Source organism: Leptodactylus fuscus, chromosome 3, assembly GCF_031893055.1.
Source record: "Leptodactylus fuscus isolate aLepFus1 chromosome 3, aLepFus1.hap2, whole genome shotgun sequence".
NCBI lineage: Eukaryota > Metazoa > Chordata > Amphibia > Anura > Leptodactylidae > Leptodactylus > Leptodactylus fuscus.
Window position 1 is genome coordinate 16,289,956 of NC_134267.1, and position 12,694 is coordinate 16,302,649.

The 12,694-nt window shown below is 42.7% G+C and overlaps 1 protein-coding gene across 1 annotated transcript in view; it reads left to right on the forward strand.

The window, feature by feature from the left end:
- The first annotated feature begins 686 nt into the window (after nucleotides 1-686).
- The window catches only part of KCNK2 (potassium two pore domain channel subfamily K member 2), a 72,954-nt gene continuing 60,946 nt past the window's right edge, over nucleotides 687-12,694 (forward strand). Inside the window, exons 1-2 of the mRNA XM_075267161.1 lie at nucleotides 687-987; nucleotides 11,558-11,868. Of these exons, the coding sequence (XP_075123262.1) occupies nucleotides 981-987; nucleotides 11,558-11,868 (318 nt within the window). The 5' untranslated portion in view covers nucleotides 687-980. The remainder of the gene's footprint in view (nucleotides 988-11,557; nucleotides 11,869-12,694) is intronic.

Genomic DNA, 12,694 nt, shown 5'->3' on the forward strand with positions numbered 1-12,694 from the left:
TCTTTATAGGATGTAAGTGACATGATACATTATTTTGACTATAACAAAGCAATGGAAACTGGGGAAAGGAACTGATACATTAATACAAAAATTACATTTTGTGGATCTTCTTTGGCACAAGACAGGGCTAACCTAAGATGCACCACGAGCCATCTATACCAGAACTATAGAAAACTGGTGGAGATGGGTTAATAAATTCTCCCCTTTGTATTGGCCCATCGATTTTCGAGTCGCTGTATTACGTATGTGACCACTTTACTTTCTCCTGCAGATGTTGCTTTGTATTTCATCTTTTTATTGCAACGTGTGAAATCTGCTGAAAACCTGGAACAAATCTGCAACAGATGAGGCATCTGAAGATCTGCACTGATCTGGAGCATGTGAACAGGGCTGTGCATGGGTTAATATCATTTCTTCTCTGCCTGCTATGCAATGCAATAAGAAATTCACTACTTTCTAATACATTCCCAGGAGCAGCCGCCAGTCACACAGTCACTTTGCACCTTGTAGGGGAGTAGTCTCAGCCCCTAGGACATGACTACAGGGCTTGGGCAGGCAGGTGCTGGCTTCTCACTTCTGTCCCTAATCTCCTGCCTCCCTGCATGCCTCTGTCTCCCTGCACCTGCCTCCTCTCCCCTCCTTAGCACAGGCTTTGGTGTGTGCACAGCTTGCTCTTTGTAGTTTCATTCACACTAGTCTTTCCTCCAGTCCTTTCATTTCCAGCTATACCCCTTGGATCCTGCCTCAAACCCTCCTCCCTTCCCATCATCATCATCATCATCATACACATCCCCTGACTCTCCACAGTAGCTGCTCCTCTCTCTGTCTCCTCCAGCATCTCTCCCTGGCACTCTCTGGACTCTTCCTATACAGTCTCTCCAGCTGGTGATTTATCTTTACAGTCTCTTCTTCAGTGCAATAGCCACACACAACCAAACAATGCCTTGCTGCCCAGAGAAGAACCTGCAAAGAGCCTGGAAATGAAAAGTAAGTACTATCTAGACAATGACAATCACATTGTAACTGCTATTGGGGAACTACAAGTACCAGAGAGCCCTGGAGAGGTTGGCTTTCTATTTGGTACTCTACAGGTTGGAATATTCTGTATACCTTGTATCAAATTGTTACTTTGTATCACAATTCATAACATTGAAGTACTGTGTAAACCATTGCAACAATGTTTCCATTTTACAGCTTAACCCCTTCATTCCTTTTTAGGTTCGTTAAAGGAGTGCAAGTGTGTTCCCATGTCAGAGCTGAACAAGGTTTAACTCCTGCACTGCCACCAGGCTTTAGACTGTTTTGTAGATTTTTCTTCCATCCTCTATACTCTGTCTTCTGGGTTATTATCCATTTTGCTTTTCATTGCTGGAGGTGTGGGCAGATGAGACTGATCCACCAGCTGGACTTGCAGGGATGGGGAATGTGCAGGATTTGCATTGTGTGAGGGTGTGTTGGAATAATGAGCATCTGGGAGACTTGCTGAAATATTCACATCGAGAAAGAACAAGGAGAAGCAGCAGATTTCATCTCCATCCCCAATGCAAAGTCTTGTGTGAAGGATCTGCAGCATGCCTGGTAGTCTCAGCATGTATTATGTGGGATCAGTGTATATACACATAGAGATGTCCCCTGCTCTGAATGCATAGTAATGAAGCATGTGCTGATGGTGAGCTGTGTAATGTTGGGGAATATATATCTATACAGTACTGTGTATTGCTGGGGCTGATATCACTATAGTAATGTGTAGTGCTGGGGCTGATATATCTATAGTAATGTGTAGTGCTGGGGCTGATATATCTATAGTAATGTGTAGTGCTGGGGCAGATATCACTATAGTACCGTGTAGTGTTGGGGCTGATATATCTATAGTAATGTGTAGTGCTGGGGCAGATATCACTATAGTAATGTGTAGTGCTGGGGCTGATATCACTATAGTACCGTGTAGTGTTGGGGCTGATATATCTATAGTAATGTGTAGTGCTGGGGCAGATATCACTATAGTAATGTGTAGTGCTGGGGCAGATATCACTATAGTAATGTGTAGTGCTGGGGCTGATATCACTATAGTAATGTGTAGTGCTGGGGCTGATATCACTATAGTAATGTGTAGTGCTGGGGCTGATATATCTATAGTAATGTGTAGTGCTGGGGCAGATATCACTATAGTACCGTGTAGTGTTGGGGCTGATATATCTATAGTAATGTGTAGTGCTAGGGCAGATATCACTATAGTAATGTGTAGTGCTGGGGCTGATATCACTATAGTAATGTGTAGTGCTGGGGCTGATATATCTATAGTAATGTGTAGTGCTGGGGCAGATATCACTATAGTACCGTGTAGTGCTAGGGCAGATATCACTATAGTAATGTGTAGTGCTGGGGCAGATATCACTATAGTAATGTGTAGTGCTGGGGCAGATATCACTATAGTAATGTGTAGTGCTGGGGCAGATATCACTATAGTAATGTGTAGTGCTGGGGCTGATATCACTATAGTACCGTGTAGTGTTGGGGCTGATATATCTATAGTAATGTGTAGTGCTGGGGCAGATATCACTATAGTAATGTGTAGTGCTGGGGCTGATATCACTATAGTAATGTGTAGTGCTGGGGCAGATATCACTATAGTACTGTGTAGTGCTGGGGCTGATATATCTATAGTAATGTGTAGTGCTGGGGCAGATATCACTATAGTAATGTGTAGTGCTGGGGCTGATATCACTATAGTAATGTTTAGTGCTGGGGCTGATATCACTATAGTAATGTGTAGTGTTGGGGCTGATATATCTATAGTAATGTGTAGTGCTGGGGCAGATATCACTATAGTAATGTGTAGTGCTGGGGCAGATATCACTATAGTACTGTGTAGTGTTGGGGCTGATATATCTATAGTAATGTGTAGTGCTAGGGCAGATATATCTATAGTAATGCGTAGTGCTGGGGCAGATATCACTATAGTACTGTGTAGTGCTGGGGCAGATATCACTATAGTAATGTGTAGTGCTGGGGCAGATATATCTATAGTAATGTGTAGTGCTGGGGCTGATATCACTATAGTAATGTGTAGTGCTGGGGCTGATATCACTATAGTAATGTGAATTGCTGGGGCAGATATCACTATAGTAATGTGTATTGCTGGGGCAGATATCACTATAGTAATGTGTAGTGCTGGGGCAGATATCACTATAGTAATGTGTAGTGCTGGGGCAGATATCACTATAGTAATGTGTATTGCTGGGGCAGATATCACTATAGTAATGTGTAGTGCTGGGGCAGATATCACTATAGTAATGTGTATTGCTGGGGCAGATATCACTATAGTAATGTGTAGTGCTGGGGCAGATATCACTATAGTACTGTGTAGTGCTGGGGCTGATATATCTATAGTAATGTGTAGTGCTGGGGCTGATATCACTATAGTAATGTGTATTGCTGGGGCAGATATCACTATAGTAATGTGTAGTGCTGGGGCAGATATCACTATAGTAATGTGTAGTGCTGGGGCAGATATCACTATAGTAATGTGTAGTGCTGGGGCAGATATCACTATAGTAATGTGTAGTGCTGGGGCAGATATCACTATAGTAATGTGTAGTGCTGGGGCAGATATCACTATAGTAATGTGTAGTGCTGGGGCAGATATCACTATAGTAATGTGTAGTGCTGGGGCAGATATCACTATAGTAATGTGTAGTGCTGGGGCAGATATCACTATAGTAATGTGTAGTGCTGGGGCAGATATCACTATAGTAATGTGTAGTGCTGGGGCAGATATCACTATAGTAATGTGTAGTGCTGGGGCAGATATCACTATAGTAATGTGTAGTGCTGGGGCTGATATCACTATAGTACTGTGTAGTGCTGGGGCTGATATCACTATAGTAATGTGTAGAGCTGGGGCAGATATATCTATAGTAATGTGTAGTGCTGGGGCTGATATCACTATAGTAATGTGTAGTGCTGGGGCAGATATATCTATAGTAATGTCAGGGCCGGCTCCAGGTTTTTATGGGCCCTTGGGCGACAGAGCCTCAGTGGGCCCTCTTGTAAAGGAGGTGGGGGAGTCGAGACACTGTGCGTTGCAGATGAATCGAGTGACGTCATGCAGGAGTGTGGCGTCACCAACGCCATACCTCCCAATCTTTTAAAGAGTAGAAAGAGGGGCAAAATGTGCTGTGCGCGCCGCGGCAAATTTAGTTCCACCCACTTTTATGTTGATTCCACCCATTCTCATTCATTTATTATGTGCTCCCACACAGTATAATCCTCCTACAGTCACCCGTAAATTATATGCCCCCCCTCCATCTCTCCCCCAGTTTCATATACACCCTTCCTCTGCCCCCAGTTTCATGTCCCCCCTCCATCTCTGTCCCCAGTTTCATCACGTTCTCCCCCTTCATCTGCCCACAGTTTAATGTCCCCCGTCTCTGCCCCAGTGTCATGCCGTCCTCCCCCCCCCCTTCATTTGCCCCCTCAGTTTCATTGGGCCCCCTCCATCTCTGTCCCCAGTTCCATGCCGTTCTCTCCCCACCCCCTCCATCTGCCCCAGTGTCATGCTGTTCTCCCCCCCTCCATCTGCCCCAGTGTCATGCTGTTCTCCCCCCCTCCATCTGCCCCAGTGTCATGCTGTTCCCCCCTCCCCTTCATTTGCCCCTCAGTTTCTTTGGGCCCCCTCCATCTCTGTCCCCAGTTTCATGCCGTTCTCTCCCCATCCCATTCATCTTCCCCAGTGTCATGCCGTTCCCCCCCTCCCCTTCATTTGCCCCCCAGTTTCATGGGCCCCCTTCATTATGTTTCACCTTAATATGTAATGTAATACAAAACAAACACTTACATCACTCACCTTCTATCACTCACCTTCCCTCGTTCCCCCGACGCTCCTCTCTCTCACTCCAGTCACATACGCGATGCAGGAGCTGTGAGATCAGCTCCTGCTTAGCTCCGGACCGGCTTGCGTGTGTAAGCGTGATGCGATGACGTCATCGCGCCTACACACGCAAGCCGGGGCCGGAGCTTTAAAGCAGGAGCTGAGCTCACAGCTCCTGCATCGCGTATGTATTTCAGCTCATCGGCGGACGGACGCCGATGAGCTGAAATTGTGACAGGCAAGTGCCGGGGGGCCCCCAGAGGCTCTGTGGGCCCCGGCACTTGCCCGACTATGCCGTGCGCTGACGCCGGCCCTGAGTATTGTGTACTGCTGGGGCAGATATCACTATAGTAATGTGTAGTGCTGGGACTATCTATCTATCTATTTATCTATCTATCTATTTCATATGTATCAATATCCATCTGATATATATTTCTGATAGATAGATAGATAGATAGATAGATACAAATATATCTATCTATCTATCTATCTATCTATCTGTCTATCCATCTATTAATTCTCTTTTACATCTAGTTATCTCTCATTGCCACTTTTACTACCTTGCATAAATTAAAGGGCAATTACATTTTTTTTTAGAAGCCCAATTACCATACCTATGAATCCTATGTGACCCCGGGGAGGGCGAGCACATTGACACTTTTAATCTTTATATCACTGTTTTGAAATAGATGGTGAGAGAGCAATGAAATCCCCGGCAGGTGCCATCTTATTCCCTTATCCAGTGTCATATAGAAAATGCTGAGATCTGAGACTAACCTACCGCAGGGCACGGCCACAAACGTGACTTTCTAAGAAATGTATTATTCTAATATACTGTATATAGTTATCTCTGTTTGTATAGTGTCTACATATTCCGCTGTGATGTGCTGAGATGTCACCACCTTAGGTCACTATACACAGATTCATTCAGGCATCACATCTCCTTTCCATCCCCCGATGTACATGCATGCTTGGCTCAGCTGGAGAAGGGAATTCACTATGACCAAACGTTACCTGCTGATGTTTATCTCCTATGAAAAGAAAGAAAAAATGTGACTTGGCTAAACATTTCTTTTCCCCTTTATATCTGCTCTCTGGGGGGAGTCGGAGCACCACCACATCCAATAGACTACTGAAACTGATGGGTGCGACCAACATTCAACTAAAGAGTATGGCGAGCTTTAATGTTCCCAGTATGGGTGTCAGTCTGAACTCCAACACATTCAGACTGCCTCTCAAGCGCATCACATTGTACAAAGGAGCACTATTATAGTGCCGGTAGTTATATTCTTGTACATAGGAGCAGTATTATAGTAGTTATATTCTTGTACATAGGAGTAGTATTATAGTAGTTATATTCTTGTACATAGGAGCAGTATTATAGTAGTTATATTCTTGTACATAGGGGTAGTATTATAGTAGTTATATTCTTGTACATAGGAGTAGTATTATAGTAGTTATATTCTTGTATATAGGAGGTAGTATTATAGTAGTTATATTCTTGTACATAGGAGTAGTATTATAGTAGTTATATTCTTGTACATAGGAGTAGTATTATAGTAGTTATATTCTTGTATATAGGAGGTAGTATTATAGTAGTTATATTCTTGTACATAGGAGTAGTATTATAGTAGTTATATTCTTGTACATAGGAGTAGTATTATAGTAGTTATATTCGTGTACATAGGAGCAGTATTATAGTAGTTATATTCTTGTACATAGGAGCAGTATTATAGTAGTTATATTCTTGTACATAGGAAGTAGTATTATAGTAGTTATATTCTTGTACATAGGAGTAGTATTATAGTAGTTATATTCTTGTACATTGGAGCAGTATTATAGTAGTTATATTCTTGTACATAGGAGTAGTATTATAGTAGTTATATTCTTGTACATTGGAGCAGTATTATAGTAGTTATATTCTTGTACATAGGAGCAGTATTATAGTAGTTATATTCTTGTACATAGGAGCAGTATTATAGTAGTTATATTCTTGTACATAGGAGCAGTATTATAGTAGTTATATTCTTGTACATAGGAGCAGTATTATAGTAGTTATATTCTTGTACATGGGGCAGTATTATAGTAGTTATATTCTTGTACATAGGAGGTAGTATTATAGTAGTTATATTCTTGTATATAGGGGGCAGTATTATAGTAGTTATATTCTTGTATATAGGAGTAGTATTATAGTAGTTATATTCTTGTACATAGGAGTAGTATTATAGTAGTTATATTTTTGTATATAGGAGGCAGTATTATAGTAGTTATATTCTTGTATATAGGGGGCAGTATTATAGTAGTTATATTCTTGTATATAGGAGTAGTATTATAGTAGTTATATTCTTGTACATAGGAGTAGTATTATAGTAGTTATATTCTTGTACATAGGAGTAGTATTATAGTAGTTATATTCTTGTATATAGGAGTAGTATTATAGTAGTTATATTCTTGTACATAGGAGCAGTATTATAGTAGTTATATTCTTGTACATAGGAGCAGTATTATAGTAGTTATATTCTTGTACATAGGAGTAGTATTATAGTAGTTATATTCTTGTACATAGGAGCAGTATTATAGTAGTTATATTCTTGTACATAGGAGCAGTATTATAGTAGTTATATTCTTGTACATAGGAGCAGTATTATAGTAGTTATATTCTTGTACATAGGAGCAGTATTATAGTAGTTATATTCTTGTACATAGGAGCAGTATTATAATAGTTATATTCTTGTACATAGGAGCAGTATTATAGTAGTTATATTCTTGTACATAGGAGTAGTATTATAGTAGTTATATTCTTGTACATAGGAGCAGTATTATAGCAGTTATATTCTTGTTCTTATGGGGCAGTATTAACATAGCTATGTCCTTAATAAAAGGTAGGGGCACAGTGAGTGTTATAGTTTAGGTATATTGAAAGGTATTTATACATTCCTTAATCCCCCATTAATATGAACTCTGGTTAAACTTCTCTATCACAGCCTCCAGTTCTTGGCGTGTCTCTGATATTGCACTGCCCTTAGATTGCCCCTTGTACGGTAATTCTATTATTGAACCTTCTCTTTCTTTGCGATCACTGCACTGATGGAGAACACTTACAGGTGTGTATTAGCTGACTATCCAATCTATTTACGGTATCTAAGCAGTCACAATCAATGGCTGAAGCCGTGGCGCTGTGTGCCAGGACTCGTGTGCCACTGTTTAATCAGGAGCTGGAGAAGAGTCATGCCTGGGTCACGGCATGGGCTACAGAGAGACAGCTCAGAGTCATGGTGATGGTTATTAAATTAAGCAGTGAATTTCCCCTTCCTTAATAGAATTTTACAACATCAACAATCCTGGGGGGGAAGTCATGTCGTGTGGGTAATAAGAGAGATGAGAGCAGGTGGCGGAGGAAGGAAAAACCCACCAATGACTGTCACCGTCAGTATAGAACTGGCAGGGTCTTCACCACCAACCATTATGCAATATCCATGAATCAGCATAGCGTCGCTACATATACTTCTATTACCATCCCCTGATTCATAAGGAGAATATCTGTGGTCCATCTCTGTCGTCTGCTGTCTGGATCTCCATTAATAAACATCTCTGCAGCTGTCGGGTTTCATAGTTTTGCATCTACTCAGCAAACGAACAGATGGTGGCCCATGGAGAATTTTCATTGCAATAGAAGAAAATGGATTTACAGGGGTCATCAGACCCAAATATTCACCACCCACATAATGATCGTGGAGGTCGGACTTTTTGTTTCCATCCCTATAGTGATATTTCAATGGACCAGGAACATGCATGCTTGGTCACGTGGCAGGGTTGAGGGGGATTGGGGTGGACCAGAATGGCTGGAATTCCAAAAGTTGACTCTCTCTAAAACAAGAAGCGTACTGGATGCTGAGCTTAGTAACTCGCTTAGGTCAGCTTCTCATAAACTTATCCAGTCTCAGAGATACATACTGTATTTCCCGGACCGAACCCTGAGCCAGGACCTGGACTCCCAACATTATAGTACCCTCTGATTCTAGGAGTCACTGCCTGTGGATGGGTGTGAAACAGCTGACTGCAGCAGGAGCCTCTCCCCCCTGGTGTAGGACAAAAGGATTGTTAAAAGGATCCTATCTTTAAAATGCAATTTTTTCTGACTAACACATAGGAATAGCCTTAAGAAAGGCTATTCTTCTTCTACCTTATGATGTCTTCTCCGCCCTGCTATTCAGTAGAAATCTCTGTTTTTTTCGGTATGCAAATGAGTTCTCTCGCAGTACTGGGGGCGGTCCCCAATGCTTCGAGAGAACTCTCCTGCGACGCTTCTATCTTCTTCTGGAATGGCCTCTTCACATGTCTTCTTCTGGCGCTGGGGGTCAAACTTCTACGCATGCGCAAGTCGACTCTGCCATCGGGCCTCGGGTAGAGCTAAGTACACATGCGGGTGGCCATTTTTTTGTGGCCACTTACGCAAGCATGCACAGTACACTCTGTACTCCGTTGAACTATAGGAGCGTACTGTGCATGCTCATAGAACAATGGCCACCCACATGTGCAGTCAGCTCTGCCCGAGGCCCAATGGTAAAGCCGCCTTGCACATGCGTAGAAGTTTGATGATTAATTGCTGTTTGGGCGCTGGGGACCGCCCCCAGTGCTGCAAGAGAACTAATTTGCATACCGAAGAAAACCAGGATTTCTATCAAACGGCGGCGCGGAGAAGACATCTAAAGGTAGGAGAAGAATAGTCTTTCTTAAGGCTATTCCTAAGTGTGAGTCAGAAAAAATTGCATTTTAATGATAGGATCCTTTTAAGCCCTGCTCTAAAATCAGATTAATTGTGTTCTCTGTAGGATTTTGCATATTCTTGTAGGGGCAGATCACCTCCTGGTTACTTGTTTCGTTCATTTCTAGGTGTAGCGTTCCTTTAAATCAATGGACTTACTGAGGCTAGGTTCACATCTGTCCCCAGTGGACCTTATCGATGGACAGTTGGGATACTAAAACAGCCGTTACCTGTGGACCCCATTGACTATAACAGGGTCCGCCAGGTATCTGCCGCTTTCAGAACAATGCAGGATTTTTCTCTCCAATGATTTCTGGCGCAGATGTGAATGAAGCCTGAGAGTGCGGAGGAGCTTTCACTCCACAGTTGCCATTTATTTATTTTAGGGGAAGAAAGCACAAAGGTCCATTGAACATGGAAATAATGATGGCCCATACGCAGAACTCATAGTAGTCCCAGTAATCCGGGCTCCACCAGTCAATGATCCATTCTAGGTCATAAAGCGTTGTGGCGGAGGATGTGTTACGGAGACTGACTCCTAAAATAGTTGGAATTGAGTTCATGCCCTAATAACACCAGCCTATGAGGTGCCATCACACCCACTGAAAACCTGTCCACCGTCCCTGTCGGAGAGGCGCGTGCTGTGTACAGAGCAGCATCTCTCTCGGCTGGTTGCCCAAGAACGAGATCACCTGCCGCACTCTCTGACTCCTTTATAGACCAATTAGCTAAATTTAACACATTTCTGAGCATTACGAAGAATAGCTTTCGGTTGTTCACACAGCGGGTGACATCAGAGCTGTAGTGTGCGCTTATAACAGTGTATCTGCGTAGACTATCATAGATGGCACTGGGAAAGAGTTGTCCAACTTTGCAAAATTTTGCTCCAAATGGTCGCTAAAAGTTCAACAAACCGCACATATCGCCACATACATCTCCTGTCTGATCCTATTTAAGCAGCAAGTGCAGTGCTCCCAAGGCTCAATGTCCTGCCCCCAGTGCACCAACAATCTCAGTTACCTAAGACTTTAAGACTGACACCTGGTTCGCATCTGCGTTCGGAATTCTGTTTGGGAAGTTGCTTGGGGACCCCCGCAGATGGAATACGGAATGCATTAAAAAGCGGTTAGCTGTGAAAGCACACGGACCCCACAGACCCGTGATAGCAAACCTATGGTACGGGTGGCACTCAGAGCCCTCTGTGTGGACACCCATCTGTGGAACAGATTATACTGTGTGGGGGCCACTGTGGAGCATATTGTACTGTGTGGGGTCCATTGTGGAGCAGATTGTACTCTGTGGGGGAAAATGTGGAGAAGACTGTATTGTGTGGGGGCTACTGTGGAGCATATTGTACTCTGTGGGGGAAAAATGTGGAGCATATTGTATTGTGTGGGGGGTCACTGTGGAGCATATTGTACTGTGTGGGGTCCATTGTGGAGCAGATTCTTCAGTGATGTACACTGAAATATCCTTCAGTGTACAGGATTTCTACTCTGTAGAAATCTGTAATGTAAAATATCCGCCATATAATGCCACAATGTGCAGGCCGACCTGTCACCTGTAACAACCATCGCTTAAAGGGATTTACAGGCATCATTTGACATCACCAGCTGTAATTATTTTGATGGTCGGACCCCCCAGAGACACGGATTGACCAACATCAGCAAAAGTGCATTTATATGGCGCGGTGTAAATCCATATAATGATCTGCAGATGACTCATATTCCTGCTGAATGCTAATAAGGATGGACCGATGTGTCATATACAAACATATATTCCATGTAAGGGGTGTACAGTACATGGGTTGTATGTGGCAGGTTGTTGACCAATTTTATGAATTACTGTAATATTAAGAGTCCAGAAGTAAAATCTTCCACCATAGCAATATACTGATGTCTTCATGTTCTGTCTTATCTTAGTGGCAGCTCCTGATCTACTGGATCCGAAAGCAGCTGCTCAGAACACCAAACCAAGGCTTTCGTTTTCAGCCAAACCCACCGTATTGTCTACCCGGGAGGAGAGGGACATCACCGTGAATGTGATGAAATGGAAAACCGTATCTACAGTTTTTCTTGTGGTTGTCTTATACTTAATCATCGGTGCCACGGTCTTCAAAGCCTTGGAGCAGCCTTATGAGACGTTACAGCGGACAACCATTGTGATACAGAAGAATAACTTTGTATCGGAACATTCTTGTGTAAACGCAACCGAGCTGGATGAGCTTATTCAGGTAAGAGCCAGCGCTCTGCTAATTGTATATATTATTACTGGTCAAGGGTGGGAGAAGTGACCATGTGCCCCATAACAAAGCCTGACATAGAACATCACCCCCAGCAACATGGGAAGTATATGATGATCTTGGTTATCCTAATGCATAGGAATAAAGCATACAGTGATGTCACAGTACAGAGATAATACACACAGTGATGTCACAGTACAGAGATAATACACACAGTGATGTCACAGTACAGAGATAATACACACAGTGATGTCACAGTACAGGATAATACACACAGTGATGTCACAGTACAGGGATAATACAAACAGTGATGTCACAGAACAGGATAATACACACAGTGATGTCACAGTACAGGATAATACACACAGTGATGTCACAGTACAGGGATAATACAAACAGTGATGTCACAGAACAGGATAATACACACAGTGATGTCACAGTACAGGATAATACACACAGTGATGTCACAGTACAGGGATAATACACACAGTGATGTCACAGTACTGGATAATACACACAGTGATGTCACAGTACAGGATAATACACACAGTGATGTCACAGTACAGGGATAACATACACAGTGATGTCACAGTACAGGGATAATACACACAGTGATGTCACAGTACGGAGATAATACACACAGTGATGTCACAGTACAGGATAATACACACAGTGATGTCACAGTACAGAGATAATACACACAGTGATGTCACAGTACAGGGATAATACACACAGTGATGTCACAGTACAGAGATAATACACACAGTGATGTCACAGTACAGGGATAATACACACAGTGATGTCACAGTACAGAGAT